We start from the raw sequence: 22,861 nt of genomic DNA on the forward strand, positions 1-22,861 counted from the left end.
GGAATGGCAAGACCACTTATCCACATCCAAACTGACGGAAATGGGTGGATTAAACCTCTGGATCTCATCCAGGGAACAAGAAGGTTGATTACCACTGCATATAAATCTCTTCCACTTAAATTTCAGTGATGTCTGTTATTGTGAATATTTCTTGCCTATCAATCGAATTCTCACCACCCGGATATCGATTTCACTAATCTGCTGTCCTGCCTCGAACATGGTTTTAAACCGGTCCATCCCAAAACATAATCTGTCATAATCTCCAATCCGCTCTGGCAGAGCCCGACATTGTAGATAATCTGAATTAGGGGTGCACGATATATTGACCACATATCAATATCAGCCGATAAATGGTCGTTTTTGATGTTATCATCAAGGTTTTTGTCCAGGATATCCCTGTACTTGGCCGCATTCATCTTTCCCTCGATTGCAACCAGTCGTCCTGTCCCTGCAGCTGAAAAACACCCCCACAGCATGATGCTGCCACCACCATGCTTCACTGTTGAGACTGTATTGGACAGGTGATGAGCAGTGCCTGGTTTTCTCCACACATACCGCTTAGAATTAAGGCCAAAAAGTTCTATCTTGGTCTCATCAGACCAGAGAATCTTATTTATCACCATCTTGGAGTCCTTCAGGTGTACTTTCATGTGTCTTGCACTGAGGAGAGGCTTCCGTCGGGCCACTCTGCCTTAAAGCCCCGACTGGTGGATGGCTGCAGTGATAGTTGACTTACTACAACTTTCTCCCATCTCCCGACTGCATCTCTGGAGCTCAGCTACAGTGATCTTTGGGTTCTTCTTTACCTCTCTCACCAAGGCTCTTCTCCCCCGATAGCTCAGTTTGGCCGGACGGCCAGCTCTAGGAAGGGTTCTGGTCGTCCCAAACGTCTTCCATTTAAGGATTATGGAGGCCACTGTGCTCTTAGGAACCTTAAGTGCAGCAGAATTTTTTTTGTAACCTTGGCCAGATCTGTGCCTTGCCACAATTCTGTCTCTGAGCTCTTCAGGCAGTTCCTTTGACCTCATGATTCTCATTTGCTCTGACATGCACTGTGAGCTGTAAGGTCTTATTTAGACAGTGTAATTTTAAATTGTAAAAAAAAAATGTTCAAAATATTTTTAAATAAAGGTGGAATGAAATTTTGCGTATTATAAGTCACCAAAAATCGCCAAGTGTTTCTCTTGAGCCTGCCTCAGTTTTCTTGCCCTGAATGTGGCGTCGGTGTATTCTCTATACACTATTTTCTTGTACCTGGAGCCCAGTCTGTTCTTTCCTGTCCCCACAAACAAACTGCCAGGACTGAGACAAGAATCTGGTTACCAAATCCATTCAAATGCTCTAACATCAACAAAAGTTGTAGAACATACATCTACCTTTTCTCCTCAGTCGTGTTGAAGTTCTGCAGTTCCCAGGTACGATCAGGTGAGTAGTCCCACTGCCTCTCTTCAGCACAGATGAAATACTCCACCATCTGAGACCTTAATACTGAGGGATTCTTATTCCCTGACCTCTTCACTTCATACAGCTGTCTCATCCCACCAACATAGTGATCAGAGACTTGACAGCTCACCTCAAATACACCTGCAATCACAGGAAAAGGTTTAGAATATATACATACATACTACTAATACATCCAACACATTCTACAGGGCTGTTGGATGCTTGAATCTGATTGGTTGACAAACGTTCAAAAGTGTGCAATTATTTTCATGGAAAATTATGGAATTACAGTTCCATATCACCTCACCAAATAATTTGAATTAATGAAAAATAATGCACGCCTTTACCTCCTCAGGTGTGCATTTTTTTTCTAATAATTCAAAAGCCCGTAGTCAATTATTCCGTACATGTGTGTATGTGTAATATATATGATATATACATTATTACTCTACTCCAGTCTTTAGGGTCACATAGATCCTTCAGAAATCATTCTAATTTGATGATTTGGTGCTCTTATTATTATCAACGTACAAACAGCTGTACTGCTTCGTGTTTGTGTGGAAACTGTTATCCACTACCATTCAAACGTTTGGAGTAAGAAAAAAAAACTGAAGTTTTTTTCAGCAAGGATGCACTAAATTGATCAAAAGTGACAGTTGTTATAAGATTTCTATTTATGTGTTTCCACAAGAAAACCCTAAGTTATTGATGTGTAACGGCTCTGCTTCGTGTCGTGGCTGTATTACCACCTCGGGTGTGTATTTGTTTTCTAATAATGCAATTACTCCTTACGTGTGTGTGTGTGTGTGTGTGTGTGTGCTTAATATATATGATATGTTTCCACAAAAATATTAAGCAGAAAAAGTTTTCAGCATTGATCATGAGAACTTAAGAACTCATAATTTAGAACCAAATCAGCTTACACTAAAGACTGAAGTAATGGCTGAAGTAAAAATACATCATTTGCTGAAATAACATGGCACTGACCACTGACATCTGGTTGCATGGACACAGTGACTGCAGTGTGTGGGAAAAGGCTCAGCGTGTCACGTGTTGTGCCCTGTCTCTGGAACGTGTTGCCTTGGAAGTAAATACCATGCATGTCTATCTCTGTGCCAAGTCCCATGAGATGCCATCTTACCCTGGACTCCTTCTTCATCTCAAGGCCAGGCAGGTTCCCATACATAAAGCCATTCACAGCTGCATTAAACAAACAAAATAACAAGGTGTGCAAGGATTCTGAATGGAATTTGAAACTTTCAGCTGATTTGTTAAATTAATAGTTGACCATTACACTGGGTCATCAATTATAACTTTCTTAAATAAGGGTTCTGACTCTCAAGCCAAAAATATGCTTCATTTGTCAGTTTACCGCTACGACTCGTGCAGAGCAAGAAGATAAAATACAATTAAAAACAACATAAGAAAATGTGAGAGGGGGAAAATGGAGGTCAGAAGATATCCAGAAGTTGCATTTCAAAGTTTAAAGATGAACAATGTGCTGTCCTCTGCAGGTCAGGTGAAATATCACAAATATGTGTGAATGAAAATAGTGTGAATACGTCAAGTTCATGTTCAGATATGTAAACCAAAATGAAGGATATCCCAGGCAGACAGCAGTAAGGTGAGTGTAAATACCATGCATTTTATTGCTTTCCTGAAACTCCAAATTGTCTGAGTCTGATTCACTGGTCCCATAGGTTTCAATGTTCTGTTCCAAGTACCAGCTGAGATTTTCTTCTAACACGGAAAACAGCAGAAAAAACTCCCAATCCACATCTTTCGGTAAGAAAAATTGTATTGCATAAAAGTAATATTGTTCAATAAAAGTATTTTGATATAAATTGGCTGATTTGCATATGGGTCAAGATGACAGTTTGTATGCAAATTATTTTAAATCTCTCCTTTTATTTGATGATGCTACACATTTGACTCCCATATTACCTGAGCGCCATTGGAATCCAGTGCATCTTTCTTACACACCAGCAGGGGGCCTATGAGACCAGAGTTGGTGTCTCTGACTGGATCACTGGAGGAGAAGTACAGGTAGGAAATACAGGGTGGGTCACTTTCAGATGGTCCCTCCTTCAGCTGCCACCTGTAGGTGAACGTTTCACCTGGCTGAACTTGATATCCTTTCCTCTTTATACCTACAATACATTAAAAGACGTTTATTTCTCTGGGACAAAACAAACATTTTGATTGACATATTAGCCAGAAGGTGTAAAATAAGTCTCACTGTCTTGATAAAAGACACCCTCAAAAGGTTTGTCGTACTGAAGACCATGTGGCTGGATACTGCAGATTCTGTCAGCCTTGTTCATAAACATCACCTGAAGGGTGTCTCCAACCTCAGCCCTCAGAACTGGACCTACAGACACCATGATGTAAATGTGACAAAGGTTCGGTTCAGTTCATGTAACACTTTTTATCTAACCAAGGTTGAAAATGTTATCTAGATCAAAATGATTTAAATCCACATGAAAAGGCTCACTCAAAATGCCTAGATGAGTCTCAGCACTGGTTTGTTTTCTCTTTAAAGTGAAACTCTTATCTGTATATTCTTTGTACACCACTTTCCAATACTTTCCACCAAGTCGGCCACCATCCATCCCCAAAAAACACCTCTGAAAATCTAAGAATGATATTTTGAATTATTTGTCAATTGTCATAAACAAAAACTTTCACTAACTGCAGTGCATGCCTGAATTATAATCAGATATTTAACCTCCCAGGTTTGGTCAGAGACTCATTGGTCAGTTTATCCATCCCTGATGGTGCGTAGTCCCACCGAACCTTCTCAGCAGCAATGAAATACTTCCTAAGCTTCCCATTGAGAGGAACTGTGGAGTTTATCTTATCCCTGCAGGATGAGACTTTGAACAGGGCCTGCACACCAAGACAACATGGAAGAGCCCTGTCACCTTCCGTGTAGGCAGTAAGCATATAACGCTTTTTGAAGATATAGACATTTTACATTTTTTAATGATCAAGACAATAATGGTAACACAAATTTAATTACTTTAGCTCAAATAAGTCTAAACATCCTGTGTAATCTGGGTGGTCTAATTCAGGGGTTTTCGATCTTTTAGATGCCATAGAACCCCAAGTATGATCATCCTCAGGAGCAGCTATATAATTTAATTTATGAAGACCCAATTTATACTCATTTAAATAGGTATACTATACAATATACCAGTATAAAATATTATTTGGAAAATATTTGAGATCTTTAGTGTCCTTGTTAAAACATTTATTCACGTGAAAATTCTCGACACTAACAATATATATTAGTAGATCTCATTAAAGGTGGGGTTAGCTATATATCAAAAACGCTGTTGGACATTGTTGATAATGAATCAACCCAAACAATCACACCTCTCTCTTCATTGCTCCGCCTCCAAAATTCACCCTCCTATCCAACCTAATCAGCCTCGAACACCAATTGGCAGCATACGATTCAAGTGCACTAACAATGATGCAAAACACAGCGTTCTCTAGCAATTGAACAATGGCGCTAAACATTGAATTATCTAACAATCGTCACCACAACTATCACTAGCTGGCCTCCGTTACGCACGCAATCCAAAGGTGGATGTCTGTTTATCATAGCGGAAGTGCAACAAAATAATGCTTCATGAAAAATAAAGCACAGATGATGAACGAATGACAAAAAAATTAACGTACAGTACACAATAGTAATTACAAACATTAGTAATAACAATTCAATAGTTGAATTGTAACAACTACAATTCGTTGTTAGTTGCCAGTTGTCAACAGCACATAAGCTCCAGACAAACAATGACACTCAAACCTGGTGTTATTCACGTGTGGAGCGGAATCAAAGCAACATCCGTGTCCCTTCCCGCTTAGCTCTCTCCAGCGCTGGAAAGCTTTTCTAACATTAGGGTCAATATCACTATAAAGTGCCTTTGGTGTCCTCATCAGAATCGCTCAGTCATCATGAACATAATGCAAAATAATGAAATTCTGAGGTTTTATTATAAATGGCCAAACACTTACACACATACAAGTACAATGATACGTCTCTTGAAATGTGTTTTTTTCTGATTTTATACCATTTTCTTTGATTGGATGTATGTGATTTTGGCATGTCCCACACGCTGCTCAGCTAACTTCAGTGAGTGTAAAAAGTGGTTAAATGACATAAAATTAAAATACTTTTTTAATGTACTTATTGTCCTCAGCAAGTTATTTAATAAAACAAGTCAATTTGATTATTTATATTTTATTTTCATAATAATATTAAGCAGTTTGCATGTGTCAATTGCATTTGCAAATTAACGCGGTCATAGCACTTCATTTTCCAGTGATTTCTTCGGAGCTTTTATTTTTTGTATTGTGTCTCATCTATATTTCTGCAGTCTTTCTTCAAATCTCCCTCTTTCTCATTTTCTCTCCTCCACCGTCATACGCCCCCTAATGCTGATTGGCTACACACGTTTGTTGTTGTTTGTTCGTGTGTCGGTCTGACTAACTTCCAAACAGCGTTTTACAAATATCGCTCACCCCACCTTTAAATGACAAATTAAACCCAATTGAAATTGATTTCTGGACATCACTGGAGGCTGTGGTCTTTAGTGTTTTTGTTAGCTCGCCCGCCCCCCATGCCGGAGATGCCAGTTCGAATCCTGCATGGAGCGGGTTGAGTAGAACCGGATGGGGTTACATTAATACATGTGGAATGTTCAAAAGTACCAAAAAGCCAACTGTGTCTTTTTTTTTTTTTTATTGAAGCAGGATTACTTCCATTACTACAAGTGCCTTATTATGTTATCCTGTTATCAAAGAACATGCTTCCTCAAAGTTATTACAGCGAGCCATTTCAGATGGATTCTTCCGGCAGTGAAGGGCTTCCCATAAATTTCATGGGTGTTTAAATCCCTGAAGGCTGTCATCATGGTTCATGACCTGTCATCTTAAATTTATTTGCTGTCAAATAATAACGAGGGACCACACATCACTTTTCTGTTAAGAATCATTTGAGGAATTGTGGGATTACAAATTTAAGAATCTGTTTAAGATCTGCTGATCCTACATCCTTACATAACATCACATGAAAAACTAAGGGGAAGTACGTTGTATTTAGCATTTAAGGTAAAGATGATGACATCAGATTAATGATTCTGCTAAGCAAAGATTTTAGCAAGAGTTTCCTGCCAGTCCTGTTCTCTTTTTGTAAGTCAAATGAGCCAGATTCCTGAGACTCTTACCTTTTGTCTTTAATGGTTCTTGGAGCCCCTGTCCAATTCTTTGAATAGTTATACTGATTGGATTAGGAGCGGAACACTCTAGAGTCTGGGGCGGGTTCCCATACCTGCATACTTCTTTTGCATGCTTTGTTTAAGGTTGTCACACAGGTGCTTTGTCTCAATTTATAAGCACTACCCATTAAAATCTACAATGTACACTGGCTTGAGTTTGACTTGATGACTGCAGCAACCAACAGCTCGTGTTCTCAATAAAGAATTCTGCTGTAGAGACAAACAAGTCTCCTGGTCTTCACTTCTGAGTTTCCTAAAGAATCTAGCAAAGACATGTGTGTCCCTGAGACTATGGTTACTTTCTGGAACTGTTTGAGAAGCTTGAGCATCTTTTGTGCTGTGATAGCACAAGCGTCTGGAATGACCAGAAACTTCTACATTGGGATTCAAGAGGAAAATTGGGATTACGCACCGAGCGGTCAGAATCTGATTAATTCTGAAGTAATTCATCTGATTGAAACATGACAAGATTATAAATGTATAGATATTCTTATGCTTATTTATTTTATATCATATCTACCTAAATAGTTATAACACACACACACACACACACATATATATAAAAAAACATAACTTCCGGGGCGCGGCACGGCTGCTGACCCAGTGCTTCTCCGTTCGTTTGTTTGTTTTGTGAATTTTCGGCGTTAATCGTGTGTTAACTTATGGTTTGTTAATGTCCTTGAGTCAATCAACATGGAAATGGATTATTTGCGCGCAGTGGTGATTTTATTTATTATATATGCTGTCATAAGAGAGAACTTTGCCCTAGCCGGGAACAATGAGGGAAGTGAACACCAGATACGAACGTCGCCAGTGATTACATATTCGAGGGATTTTCTTCTTGCCCTACGGAGTGAAGCTGTGCCTGTGGACTTAAGTCATGTATCATCAACCCCTCATGGAAAAGCCCAGGGCAGGAAAAGGAAGAAAAGAGGCTCGAGGGGAGGCGTTCGTAACAGGTTGAGAAGGCGAGGAAACAGACACCCGCTTCCCATCATAACTCTGTCAAACGTCAGATCATTAAATAATAAACTGGATGAGATCACAACACGCCTCCGGTTTGATGAGGATTTTAGGAGGAGTAATTTGCTTTGTTTTACAGAGACGTGGCTTCACGAGGACAGCACATGCATTGACATGGAGGGATTTACAGTTATAAGAGCAGATCGTGATAAGGTGTCATCTCAAAAATCCATTGGGGGAGGACTCTGCATGTTTATTGACAGCGCTTGGGCCTCGCAATTTAAAGCGCTCAAGAGAGTGTGCACTAGAGACTATGAACTGCTGTCTGTATCTATCAGGCCGTTTTACCTTCCGCGGGAGTTCGGGCAAATCACCATCATCCTTGTCTATGTTCCAGGGCCTAATAATAAAGAAGCTGCGGAAATGATAACTGACAGCTTTAATGCTGCTCTCTCCCGATCGGCAGATCAGCCGGTTTTTATTTTGGGGGATTTCAACACATGTCAGCTGTCACCTCATCTACCCACTCTGCAGCAGTATGTCACCACACCCACTCGCTCCACTCGCATACTGGACCAATGCTTCGGTAACATCCCAGACGCATATAAAGCAGTGAGTCGTCCTCCTCTTGGTAAGTCAGATCATAACGTTATTCATCTCCTTCCAACATACAGACAGAAAGTCAGGCGTGAAAAACCACTCCTGAAAACTGTACGTCAATGGACTGAGGATGGGGAGGAGGAGCTCAGAGATTGTTTTGACTCTACAGATTGGCGCGTGTTTTTTGACACATGCTCTGATTATCACGAATTGACAGACACAATCACATGCTATAGCCTAGTAAGTTTTGTGAAGAAACTGTTATAACCTCTAAGATAGTTCAGGTGTTTAGTAATAACAAGCCATGGCTCTCAAAGGATCTTAAAACGTGTCTGAATGAGAAAAGGGCTGCATTTTTGAGAGGAGAAAATGATGTAGTAAAGGAGAAAGAGAAGGAATTTAAGCGTAAGTTTTTTACAGCAAAAATAGATTTTAAGAATAAGGTTGAACAAAGATTCTGTACAGGCAATGCAAAACAAGCATGGGAGGGATTAAACACAATAATGGGTAGGGAAGGAAAAAAACAAAGTGTAAACGTGGCAGATTGTGGTAAATTTGTTAATGATTTAAACATCTTCTATGGAAGATATGATGTGAGAGACCCAAAAATAGGCTGTAGTATTACCTGTGATCAGATTGGTAGCTATGAACATATACAGCTTTCTGAAGAAGAAGTAGCCATGTGTCTCTCTAAAATTAGACCAAACAAAGCCCCTGGGCCTGATGGCCTCCAAGGAAGGGTGTTAAAGGTATGTTCTCAACAGCTTAAAGGGGTTCTTACTCAGCTGTTTCAAATTTTGCTGAATTGTGGTGTTTTTCCAAATTTATGGAAGAAATCCACAATAATACCTGTGCCTAAAGTCTCTAAGGCTATAGCTCTTGGAGACTTTAGACCAGTGGCACTCACTCCACTCTTAGCTAAGTGTATGGAGAGAGTGGTCAGCACCCATCTTATGTCTTCTGTTGGGAATCAACTTGACCCCATTCAATTTGCCTATAGGTCACACAGGGGCACAGAGGACGCAACTCTTACTCTGGTAAATCAAATAGCTAAACATTTGAAACAACCAAAATCACTTGCTCGGGTTCTTTTTATTGATTTTACTTCTGCTTTTAATACTATGCAAATTGACATTCTTTTAGAACAACTTCATAGGATGAATGTAAATGGTGGGCTCATTCACTGGATTAGAAGTTTCTTAACTGACCGCCCTCAGAGAGTCTTAATGAATGGGGTCTACTCAGATGAGATTGTTATAAATACTGGAGCACCACAAGGCTGTGTGTTGTCACCTTTGTTGTTTTCAATTTATATAAATGATATGACTGTGCACAGCACCAATGTTAGTTTACTTAAATATGCTGATGATATGGCCTTGGTAGGACTTCTCACAGAAAATAATGTAGCACATGAGGAAGCTTATTTTAGCCAAGTCACTTTATTGCAGGACTGGTGTCAGACTGTTAAATTGGAAATTAACGTGACTAAAACAAAAGAACTTATAATACAAACGAAACCAAGAGGGGCCAGTAACATCAATCCTGTTGTACTTAACAGCCGGCCTGTGGAAGTAGTTGAAAATTGTAAGTACTTGGGTACAATCATTGATCGCACTTTAAGTTTTAATGTTAACTCAGAGAGTATTTTTAAGAGAGCTAACCAGCGATTGTTTTTAATTAGAAAACTGAGGAGTTTCAGGGTCAGTCAGCATATTCTTGAGATGGCATATAGGGGCCTTGTAGAAAGTATTTTACAGTTTAATATAACAGCTTGGTATGGTAACCTGAATGTGAAAGATAAAAACAAGCTTTCTAAAATTGTTAATACGGAAGGTGATTGGCAAGTCACAAAGGCAGCTTGGGGATGTATTTGATAAGGCGGTACTCAGGAAGGCCCGACAGATATCAACAGACACCCTACACCCACTAAACTTAGAGTTTGAATTGCTTCCATCTGGCCGTAGATTTAGGGTCCCAAGGGCGAGCCGGAACATCTATAAGAGATCTTTTATTCCCCATGCCATACAGGAACTTAATCTAAACTGAAATTGTTTTTAAAAATGTGTTTATTGTAGGTTGAAACCTACCTTAGTTTAATCGGCTGCGCTGCTTTCCATTTTCTGTTGTTGTATGTGGATGGTGGTAGTATTGTACTCTTAACTGTGTGTATTTTAATGTAAGTTTAAATGTGGTGTCACTGATGTATTTCTGTTCGGAGAAGTCAAAGACAAATTTCCACTAAGGTGGACAATAAAGTCTAATAATAATAATAATAATAATAATAATAATAATTATATATATATATATATATATATATATATATATTTAGATGTGTGTGTGTGTGTGTGTGTGTGTGTGTGTGTGTGTGTGTTTGTGTGTGTATTACATATAATTCCATATTATATAATTTGATATAGACGAATTCATTTGTATTTGATATAGTTTACTTTTCCTGGTACCAGTGCCCAACAGGACATTTGAACCTAAAATGGATCTCCTATGGCATTGCTTCAAAAACCTCCTTTAAGAATCTTTATTTTTAAAAGTGTGCACTCTTAAGAAAATGTTCTATATAATCTTAAAGGGTTATGTCAGGTGCTTCATATATAGAACATTTTAACTGTGTTCTATATATAATCTTAAAGGGTTATGTCAGGTGCTTCATATATAGAACATTTTAGGGGTTCCCATGGGAACATTTTGTTTTAATTTTAATTACATTTTATGAATTTATTCTCCTTATATAGAACCATTTTGGCTCTATATTCCATTTCTTAGTCAAGAATGCTAAGATTCTATATAGAACCCAACTGAACCTTTATTCTAAGAGTGTAATCTATTTATCGAAGTTAAGTTACTTTGAATTTCCTGTTTATTTTCTAATTTTAGTCCATTTTCTAATTTTCCAACAATCTCCACCATTTATTATCATCCCATGATAATAATAGTTGAAAAACATTAGAAAACTCATCATCTTTCTCATGGCACAGGTATGCATCAGTATTTCTGCAGCGCGGGTCTCAGCGGATAGGCAGTGTGTACAAAAAGGCGATATACAGGCAGTACACAGATGCTTCTTATTCTCAAGAGATCCCCAAACCTACCTGGCTGGACTATTTGGGCCCCATACTGAGGGCAGAGGTCCATGATATCATCATCGTGCACTTGAAGAACTTCGCCTCCAGACGTTACTCCATTCATCCGCATGGTGTCTTCTATGCAAAAGATTCAGAAGGTAAAACCTCTTTCTCTCTCATTCACTCCTTATGTATGTATACCTTACCTTTCACACCGGATAATTCTAGGAACTTAGTTCTAGGAACAAGCCACCAGGGAGGTTCCCCGAGAACTGTTATACATTGAAAGTAGACAGTAATGAAAAGATATTAGCGTATGCCGTGTGGTTGATGTCCAGGGTTGCTAGCTGAGCAGAAATACATAATCATGTTTCGTTTGGTCCCCTTAAAGTCATGTTGGATTTTCTCCTTAGTTTAAAGGTTAAGAGGCCCATCTATCACTGTTTTCCATGTTCATAGAGTTAGTTTGCGGAGTAAATATAGGCTATAAACTGTGTGTTTACACAGCTTTTTGTAAAAATGGCGGGTGCTGGTGATTCACGTGCGCTCGGCTAATCAGCGAACACTAACGTCACGGATAGTTCCTATAGTGCTGGTTTAGACCCTACTCTGAAGTAGGAGGTAAATTAGTTCCTCCAAAAGGAGTTCCTAGAACTAAAATCATTCCTAGTTCCTGTGGTGCGAACACGCCAAAAACCGGGAACTTCCGCCAGTAGTTCTAGGAACTATGAAAATGTTCCTCTGGTGTGAAAGCCCCTATTATGACCCTCCTCGGACCACTGCTGGTAAACCAGGATCTGGATCTGCTGATCGGGAACAACCCACAACCTTGCTGTTTCTGAGATACTCTGACCCAGTCACCTTGCTATAACAATTTGGCCCTTGTCAAAGTCACTCAGATCTTTATTCTGGCCCATCTCTCCTGCATCCAACACATTGAGTATAATAATTGATTGCTTAGCACTGAACTATGTGGCCTTGTTAGGAAATTATAAATTATATTCATTTCACCTGTAACTGGTCATAATGTTTTGGCTCATCAGTGTATATGGTTAATAACTTCAAAGGTGCTACTTTTACTTTTGTGGACTTTCTCCTGTTATCGAATCTTGTCTGCACTAGGTGCACTGTATCCAAATGGAACCTCGGGCAGTCTGAAGAAGGATGATGGGGTTCCAACAGGGGGAAACTTCACATATACCTGGATTGTAAAGCCAGATTATGCCCCTCAAAAGGGTGATGCCAACTGCCTGACCTGGGCCTACCACTCCCATGTCAGCACCTCACATGACATTTACTCTGGGCTTATTGGAGCCCTTCTCACCTGTAAGAAAGGTAAAGCAGACATTCTGATATGCCTATTAATTCCTTGCAAAACTAACCCTATATTTATGCCCTTCGAATTGAAATTAAAATTTAGCTCCCTATGATATTTTTACATTTTATTATTAAACTTTTATTATTAATCAAATATGTTTTTGTCGGTGACCGACGAATAGGAATCTAGCAAGAAAACTACATCTACTTCGAGTGTGACTAAACAAGCCAATGCACATTGGCATGTGATATTTGCATCAGCTGCTCCAGATCACAGCACGGTTATATAATGAGCAGTAGGCTTTTCGCTTAGGAGCTGAGCCGGTGACCCGGCTGCCCAGCGGGGTACAGCAGTTATGGTGACGGGACGTGGAGACCTACTGACTACTGACTAGATCTACTGACTGCAAAGTTTCAAATGGGATACTCTGAAGCACCAGAGAGAGGACCCAGGAGGGTATGGAGGGAGGTCAAGCAGGATTTAACTGTCTTGCCCCCCTAAGGAATCTGACGACCAGGTCGTGCTTCCCAACCAACTTGCCTCCTATGGGGTCGTGATATGCAGAAATAGCAGCTGCGTACACTTTGAGGGTGGAGGGGGACAGCCATCGCTTCCTGGCTGGGCTGAGAACGGCTCCACGACACTGTTTGGATGGAGGCTGCTGCTGCAGCGGGGCAGACTGGGGTTCTACGGATGGCGATTGAGCGGAGGCAGCAGCTGTCCACCGAGGCACGATGTGTTTGATAGCCTCGATCTGCTTCAGTGCAAACAAAAAGCTCTCGGCCGGTCTGGAAAGAGGCCGGTCTGGGTAACGGGGGAATTAAGAAACCTGACCTTGTCGGCATCACTCATGTCAGCCAGACACAGCCAGAAATGGCGTTCCTGGACCACTAGTGGATGTACTGAAGGAGGGACCATCTGAAAGTGACCCACCCTGTATTTCTTACCTGTACTTCTCCTCCAGTGATCTAGTCAGAGACACCAACTCTGGTCTCATAGGCCCCCTGCTGGTGTGTAAGAAAGATGCACTGGATTCCACTAGTGGACATCGCACGACCCAGAGATCGCTTTGTAACCTTCTTGCCAGCGTGTTAGGTGGAGGCGGCTACTCCACAAACCTGGAAAGCCTTGCCGGTTAGACCAGTGCTTACAGGCTCGTGAGGGGAGTTAGGGCACAGTTGCATAGCAATGGCCCGTTCCACCAGGGAAATCCACGTTTAAACCTTAGCCATTTGGCCATCAAGGGTGGTGAGGGAGGTAGAGATACTAGGTCTGTTTCTGGCAGGAAAAGGTGCCGTCCAGGACCTAGTGAGCTCTTCATCGCCTCTGGGAAGAAAGGAACCTGGGCGGGACGCTGAGAACCAGCGCGAGCCGCCCCAAGAAACCACGAGAGCCCGACCCTATCGGTGGCCCAGTCAAACATAGCCGTCATTTCTGGGTCTAACACTGTTCCCGAAGGAGGCAACGCAGCCGAATCATCATCCCCGGAAAGATCAGGTTCACCCTCCGATGCAGCGATTGTAATCCGATGCTCCGAAGGAGCACATCTTTGAGATGGTCCAGCACGTTCCTCGGGCAGCTCTACTGGCTGCGGGGCGCAAGAGGGGTGAGGGATCCTAGGGGGTTGTTTCCCCGAAGGTGAAACCCTCACCATAACCCTCAAATCACCATGCTACTGCCTGAAGTAACCCTCTGAGGAGGATTAGATCGAGGCAGAGGCACGGGGACCCCACCTCTTTGGAGGTAATGGAGTCTTGACCTCAACTCCGCAATGGTCATCTTCCCACAGTGGGTGCATGACTCATCCACGAAAACTATCTCAGCGTGCTTAAAGCCCAGACATGTGAGACAGAAACACACGGGTTGAATGTCATCTTTAAAAAGGCGCAAACTCAGAAGCACACAAGGGAAGTGGTCGCGGCAATACTAGCAGGGAATGGGTGCAGCCTGCAGTGTACTCTCAATCTCATTGCAGGCACCCTTTTACCAGCTGTGATATACAGCCTTTGTAGCACTCTCAAACAGCGCACCATTACCAGCTGTGAGAACAGGCTTTTTTTTTTTTTCTCAGAGATGCAGAAACAAAAAGAGAACTCTACACCGCTACAGCACCGTAACACCAACACCAAATCGAGAAGAGCTTCTTCCAGAAGAGCTGACTTGTCTTTGAAACACCGCTTATAGAAGATAGCAGAAGACATGAACCGCTCAGCTCTGAAGTAAAAAAGCTGAAGATGCGATGCACCTGCTGCTCATTATATACTCATGCTGTGAGGCGAAGTAGGTGAAAGAAATATCGCATGCCAATGTGCATTGGCTTGTTCAGTTACACTCAGAGTAGATTGGCCTCTCTAGCGAGATTCTTATTCGTCAGTGGCGTCAAACGTGACCGACTGAAAGGGAACATTAAAATGGGTGCATTTAATAAAAAAATATAAAATGCACTTCTGGATTTTTACTTAAAATAAAAAAAAAAGTAAAAAATATTTTTTTGTTAAGAATAATTCCTTTCTTTCTTTTAAGTTACACTTTCAGTGAAGGATTTGTAAGTATCCTAAATTGCATAATTGTTTAATGGTAAAAATACCTATAGAAGTATTTTCTAGGCTAAATTAAGTTACCTTGAATTTCCCCTTTAATTCCTTTTATTTTCAGCACTGCAATACTACAATTGATAAATGTTATTATGGTAAAGAACATTTCCTGTTTATGTTCCTCCTGAAATTTAAATGAATGCATTTAATATAAATTCTTAAAATATATATATTTTTTAAAAACGTGCCTTTGGATTTTTACATCTAGGCTGAATTAAAAAAATGCATGTCTTTATTTACTTAATAAATATTTTTGTCTTACCTTATCCTTTGTTTCCCAAATCAAAATGCAACCCTCAGGAACCCTGCGTGCTGTGTCCACTTCAGACCACCAAGTGCAACGTGCTGATGTGGAACAGGATCTGATCCTTATGTTTAGTGTGGTAAATGAGAACATGAGCTGGTACCTGAAAAAGAACATCCAGACCTTCTGCTTTGATCCAGATGGTGTGGATCCTGCTAATGAAGATTTCCAGGAATCCAACATGATGCATGGTACGTACCTGACAATTGACTGCATAAACTAAAACTGTGGCTGTTCAGACATTAAAGAAAAAAGTTGTGAAAAATATATAACAAAATAAGAGTGGTGTGGTGCATTAATTGTAATAATAACTCATGAACCTAGAGATTGTTTGCAAACCGACATTGCTGATGTACACAGTTTGAGTCATTAGGTACTTTTTTTAATCCATTTTTAGGCATAAATGGATACGTGTATGGCAACCTACCAGGCATTGAATTTTGCCAAAACCACAAAGTTACTTTGCATCTCTTTGGCATGGGCAACGAAATCGACGTTCACTCTGCTTATTTCCACGGACACACACTCCTGGACCGTGGGCACCGCGTGGATGTCCTGAGTCTGTTTTCTGCCACTTTTGCCACTGCAGAGATCGTCCCTATGACAATAGGGACATGGCTCTTGAACTGCCAAGTAAATGATCATCTGTTGCGTTTCCACCGCCAACAGTACCCTTACTTGATAGGCGTGGTGTATGCCGGAAAGTAGCGATAGATGTCATTCTTGCACAACGAAAAAAGCGAAAACAATGGAGGACAGTGGAGAAGCAAGATCTTGTTCTTGCTTCTCGGCATGTGACTGTTTGTCACAAGAAGAAACTGTATTGTGTTTCAAATGTATGAATAAATGGCGCCTTTTGCATTGCCATTCCCCTTGTAGTACGCACAAGTGAAGATTCTCTGGCAACCAATCAACGTTCTGCAGTGAGTCTAGCTCCACCCTTTAGTACCGGACTGCTGTGCTAGGTACCCTAACAGAAGGGTCCCAGAAAAATTGGTACTGTACGGTTCGGAATTAGGGTACCATTCACAACTTCTGACAAGGGAAACTGCAAAAATTGCATACCGTACTGAACTGTACTGTACCATACCACTCTGTGGACTTTTTCAGAGCGCTAAAAAGCTGTTATTACAGCTGGTAAGAGCTGCGCCTTCAACGAGACTGAGTGCACACTACAGGCTGCACATTCCCTGTTGGTGTTGCCACAATCTTTTCCCCTGTGTGCTTCAGCACCAAAAGAGAGCGAGTCTCCTAAAAGAGCTTACAGGAGCGGGAGTTGTGTCTTTCTAAAGATGTCATTTCACCCGTGTGTTTCTGGATGTGGTCGTTTCCTGTCCTCACTGACAGGACCTTCTTTCTCAGAGACGGGGCACTCTATGGCACCCGCGCCCAGACCTCCTGAAACTTCATGTCTGGTACTTGAACGGGAAGTGGAGGTTCTAGGTGACTTATCCTCAGAGGTACTTAACACCATCACTACGAGAAACGATTACACCTTGAAGTGGAACCTGTTCATCAAGTGGTGTTCCTCTCACCGAGAGAACCCCCGAAGATGTTCGATCAGTTTCGTGCTTTCCTTCCTGCAGCACGGGTTGAAGCGAAGGCTGTCTCCCTCCACCCTCAAAGTTTATGCTGCCGCTATTTCCGCATATCACGACCCCATAGGAGGTAAGTCAGTTGGGAAGCATGACCTGGTCATCAGGTTCCTTAGTGAGGTGAGACAGTTAACCCTCTGGGGTCTGAGGGGTTTTCTGGGCCCTGGAGGTGTTCTGACATGCTCTGACATTTGTGCTTTTTTCAGTTATTTATAAACATGTTAATGGCAAAGGTGTAAATTCACTCTATATAGCACAAACAGGGCTACCATAATATGTGATCAACATGCATGTATATGTTTGAATTTTTAAGAGAATAATGTTTATGCGTGGTTATTAATAATAATAAACATTTATTTATATAGCACTTTTCATACATGGAATGCAACGCAAAGTGCTTATTGAAAAAAATAAAAATGAAAGTTGCTGAAATAAGACCACAAAACACATAGTAAATATGTGTCAATAAGACTTTTGACTAATGAATGTTGTCGCTTCGAGTTCTGGCTTCAAAATGATGTGAAAATCATCCTGCCTAATCGTTCACATAACACAATACATTGATTTACACTTTGTAAAACAGTTTTTTTTTTGTCAGAAGAGGTTTATGCATGGGAGTGGTAATGGCTTATCAATATTAATGGGATTCAGACCAGGGGTGTGACAGACACTCCCTCAGTGGCTAATGGGCCATCAAGTGAGGCAGCCTGAACAAAGAACAAAGATTGAGAGGAGATTCAAAGGTTTTGTTTTTCAATCTGTTTTATTGTAATTCCTCTATGTGGAGGAACATAATGTTCTAAATTTGCTCTAAGCAAATCAAATGTGAGCAAAATAAAAAAATAATCAGTCTGCTATAAACAAAGCAATTGTGAGCGATAAACAAAAGTAAAGGCAGGTATCTCACAGTAAATGCTTATGCCCCGTTGATGCGGGCTCTATGCAAATCAAATGTGAGCAAAATAAACAAAAGTAAAGGCAGATCGCTATGGTCCATACGACAGAGAAATATCACTGCGAGTATCTGTTTATGGGCCATGACCGCACGTATTTAGTGACGCACGCAATGAACGGATCGTTCGCGAACGACACATCAATACATTTCAAACATTTACACCTGTATTCACAAACATCTGTGCATAAGGCAGTATGGAAGCATGATAAGCAGTGTCATAGTCTAACCAAAACCATACGTTTATATATATATATATATATATATATATATATAAATAATGTCTAGTATTTAGACAGTAGGCCTAGGCTATCACATATTTTACCGGAGGCTGAAATATATTTAGACTAAATCACATTACACTTAAGCAGATATTTGCAAATAAGCTACATTAAACATAAGGCAGTATTTTAGCATGATAATCAGTGTTATAAGCTAATCAAAACTGAGTGAAATATATTTAATATACAAATATGTTTAGAGAGTAATAGCCTATCACATTGAAAAAGTTTACACTTGAGCATATACACGAATGTTAGGGATATTGTAAGGCAATCTTTCCTGTAAGATGTCAAAAGCTAGCCAAAACTAAGCAAAATATAGTCTGAAAATTCATATGAGTTCTATATTATCAGAAAAATAATTATATAACAGTAAAACTTACTCTGAAATTGTGTCCTCGGCGGGATCAATTCGCTCTTCAAAATGCTGCCGTTCGTCGTCCGAGTTACAATCTTCCTCTGAGGAAAAGGTGCATTCTTCCTCGCTGTCCAGAATCATCTGAAGGGCGTCTTTACCGGAGAAGCGTGCCATACTCAAAATGCAATGAACTATCAGTGAGTCTGATGAAGAAACTGTGTTTGTATGGCATTGATCAGGGGGCGTGTGCGATGCATAGATCACCTAAACTATTTACCATGTGAATAGTGCCGGGGGTGGGGCTGCCTCAGCTCATCAGAGATAATGAAGGGAGAACGAAAAACCGGTACCTCTCCTTGCTTTTAAAGGGACTACATAAGCTGAGAATATTTGTTTTTTATATAAATTACTTCATTCAAAAGAAGAGATTTCAAGCTTCATAAAGACATATCTCACGTGTCTGTGTGAGAAGTATTCGCTGAGTTATGGTTCATTTTCGGACGCGTTAACTGACAGAGAGAAGGCAGAACTCGCTTCGTGTTTATTTTTCTTTATTTGGCGAAAAGCACAACACTTTGTTTTTATTGTGAGTATACACAAAAATAATACACATTTAACAGGATCGATTGATGTATAAAACTCCTATGGGAAATCAAAGTCAACAGAGTATTTATGAGTTTCTTTTACACTGATAAAAAAAAAGCGAGCTGGTATCGCCGGCGATACCGCCGACCCCAGGGGGTTAAACCCTCCTCGACCTCCCTCCATACCCTCTTGGGACCTTATTCTGGTGCTTCGAGCACTTCAGAATGCGCCCTTCAAGCCTTTGCAGTCAGCAGACTTAAAGTTTCTGTCTTTGAAGACTTTGTTGCTGGTTGCATTGGCCTCCATCAGGTAGGGGACCTGCAGGCATTTTCGGTAGAAAATTGGGCCTAGAGTTCGGGCCGGACGACTCCCACGTGGTACCGATACCCCGGCCTGGCTATGTTCCTAGGTTCCTACCACTCCCTTCAGGGACCAGGTGGTGAACCTGCAAGTGCTGCCCTCGGAGGAGGCAGACCCAGCCCTGGCTTTGCTCCGTCCCGTCCGCGCTCTGCGATGGTACATGGATATAACTCAAAGCTTCTGGACCTCAGACCAGCTCTTTATCTGTTACAGAGGCCAATGGAAGGAAAAGCTGGACATCCTTTACTGGATAGTGGATGCCATTGCCTTGGCTTACAAAGCACAAGGCGTGCCTTGCCCGCTCAGGCTGTGAGCTCACTCAACAAGAAGTGTTGCATCCACATATATATTCAAACGCGCATACTTATGGACTGAACACGTTGTAAAGTGTAAAGTGTAAACACGTGCATGTGCACGGTGTCTGTGATCGCGCAGAGGTTGCGTAGATTTGCGCAGAGATAACTGATAATCGTTTGCACCTTGGAACCTATTTCCAGGAGTGCGTTCTCGAGCCACCAGGCACTGGCACTGGCTAATGGTGTCGTGTTAGCGGCCCCTAAGTTAATAACTAATGATCTTCGCAACGGAAGTGAATAAATCAATCAAAACTAACTTTAGCTGGACAATAACTTTATCCTAGAGCTGCTGTAAAGCCAAAACAATCTCTGTTACTGTAATTTCCTATTATCACTGTAAAGCTGCTTTGAAACAATTCATATTGTTAAAAGCACTATGTAAATGAAGGCGACTTGACTTGACGACATCCTCCTAGGCGCTGCCACGTGGTGCCTCGCTAACAGATATTTATAGAGCTGCAGGCTGGGCGACACCCAACACGTTCACTAGGTTCTATAGCCTACGTGTAGAGCTGGTTTCCTCCTGTGTTCTCACCTCAAACGGGTAGAAGCACCGAGAGGCCCGTCTCTTGTTGGCTTGCTGCGCTTATAGTTGCGCTCATGTCTCTAGACTGAAAAAAACAGTTTTAACCAATCCTCCGTCACCCTCGGCAGCCGGACGTGGTGAAGCGTCTGGTGCAAGGCCTACATCCTGCTGAATCCTTGAGAACTGGGTCTAGGCTGGAACCGTTTTCCACGGTTGCTCCTAAACGGAAGCCTGTGTCTTTCCCTTGGGAGAACCCATCTCTTAGGAGATTGGTGTCACCCCAGTAATTCTATATGCAAACACCCTACGAGGTTAGTCCATATGTTATCTCCACATGACTCTTTCGGGGAAGGATGTGGCTTCTGCAGCTTTCCTATTCCAATGGAAAGGCCACGCTTTCCCAGTGTTATCCAATAGTCTCACTGAGTCAGAACAGCAGTGATGGGCTTCTCTGTGTAAGTAGGTTTACAAAGGGCGCTGGATGGGGTCAGCAGCTGTGGCGCTTTGGTAGGGGATTCCTATTCGTCGATCACCGATTTGACGTCGAGAGAGACGACTGAAAGGGAACATCTCAGTTACGTATGTAACCCTTGTTCCCTAAAGGAGGGAACGGAGACGTCACTTCAAGTCGCCACATCTGCTGTGTCCCGCTGGGGAAGCCAGGTCACCGGCTCCGTTCCCTCCTTCAGGTAACGAGGGTTACATACGTAACCGAGATGTTACATTTGTAACCTAAGACGTTTTCTTCTCTTTCTTTGTTATCTTCATATAAAATCTTATAAATATTATCTTATACTCCGTCACATATAGTACAGAGAGTGAGAACAAAAAATTATATTTGACTCATATATGACTGCATTATTTCGTGTCACTTGCTTTTACGGAATTATGAAACAAATAACACAGAACTATTTAAATCAAGTCAAGTCACATTTATTTATATAGCGCTTTTTACAAATACAGATTGTTTCAAAGCAGCTTTACAGAGATAACAGGAAAAAAATGCAAAAAAGTTTGTTTCCAGAAGAAAATAGCGTCACAGTCCAGCTTAAGTAAGTTCAGTGATGTTTCATGATAAGATTATTAGTGGAAAAAAATAAAGACAATAGTTGTAACAGTTTAGTCCACGGATGAAGAAGTAAGTCCAAAAAGGTTCTAATAGCAAAAGGGCATTTATTTAAACAAAATAACCACAGGTAATCCACTGATAAGAAGGCAAACGTGACAGTGTTACGTTTAACACACGACCAACACTCGACAGAGAATGAGAACTAAAGAGGAACTTAAATATACAATGATAATGAACTAAATGACAAACAGTTGTATTGATTGCAAGAGTGTCCATGGTAACTAAAAACTGGTGGGAAACTAGAACAAAGGAAACAGTCAACTGAAGAGAAACAAAATTAAAGCACATGAAAATGAAACTAAACACCAACAGAACGTGACAATAGTTTCTAGACCCCATTTTTTTCACAGAACAATATTTTAGTAGTAGATTTAAAAAAAAATCTAAAATGAATCAAAATAATATATTAAAATAATAATAAAATAAATATACATACCAAACTTTTTCATTCAAAGACTACGCCCTTATTGCTTAAAGTTTGAATACACCTACTGATTTAAAATCACAGAATAATATAATTTGTGTAATGAAAAACAACTATTATCTCAGCATTACCAGACCAGGCTCATTAGAAAAACGTACCTGTGGCAACATTTTTGAAAAACGCAAAAAAGTTTCAAAGTGAAATGTCCAGTGACTGGCACTAAAATTGTTACATTTTTTTTCCTGAACAGATGAATGTGAATCTGGCAACGTTTTATTACGTTGGAGTTTGTACGTATCGAGGGCCTCTTGGAAAATTCCGTCAATGGTGCGAAATCCTTGTGTCATAAATGATGGAAAATTCTGTCAGTGGTGGGGAATTTTACAAGCCAGACTAAATAATACATTATGGCCCAGTTTCACAGACAAGGCTTAGATTAGTTAAATTTAGAAATTTAAGTACACTGTTAGACCTTACCAGGGGTCTCATTTATAAAACTGTGCGTAGGATCCTTACTAAAAGTGTACGTGCGCCCGAAAGCCAAAAATGGCGTACGCAAAAAAATATTCAGACTTATAAAACCGTTCGTACGCCAGAACCTGCGCAGAATTCACTTTATAAATACCAGTCAGCGGAAGATTGTTCGCACATGCGTCTCCACCCCGAAATAACCATATATGGAGCTTACAACGCCTAGTTTTACTATGCAGA

The 22,861-nt window shown here is 40.8% G+C and overlaps 1 protein-coding gene across 1 annotated transcript; it reads right to left on the reverse strand.

The window, feature by feature from the left end:
- Nucleotides 1-1,372: 1,372 nt before the first annotated feature.
- Nucleotides 1,373-3,827, reverse strand: LOC311297391 (ferroxidase HEPHL1-like; the record flags this gene model as incomplete). Its single annotated transcript, XM_084419636.1, has 5 exons — nucleotides 1,373-1,584; nucleotides 2,431-2,643; nucleotides 3,082-3,226; nucleotides 3,388-3,593; nucleotides 3,683-3,827. The coding sequence occupies 5 exons, from the start codon at nucleotides 3,825-3,827 to the stop codon at nucleotides 1,373-1,375; spliced, it is 921 nt and encodes a 306-aa protein (XP_084275762.1).
- Nucleotides 3,828-22,861: the final 19,034 nt, after the last annotated feature.

Source organism: Rutilus rutilus (assembly GCF_951802725.1).
Source record: "Rutilus rutilus genome assembly, chromosome: 9".
Lineage (NCBI taxonomy): Eukaryota > Metazoa > Chordata > Actinopteri > Cypriniformes > Leuciscidae > Rutilus > Rutilus rutilus.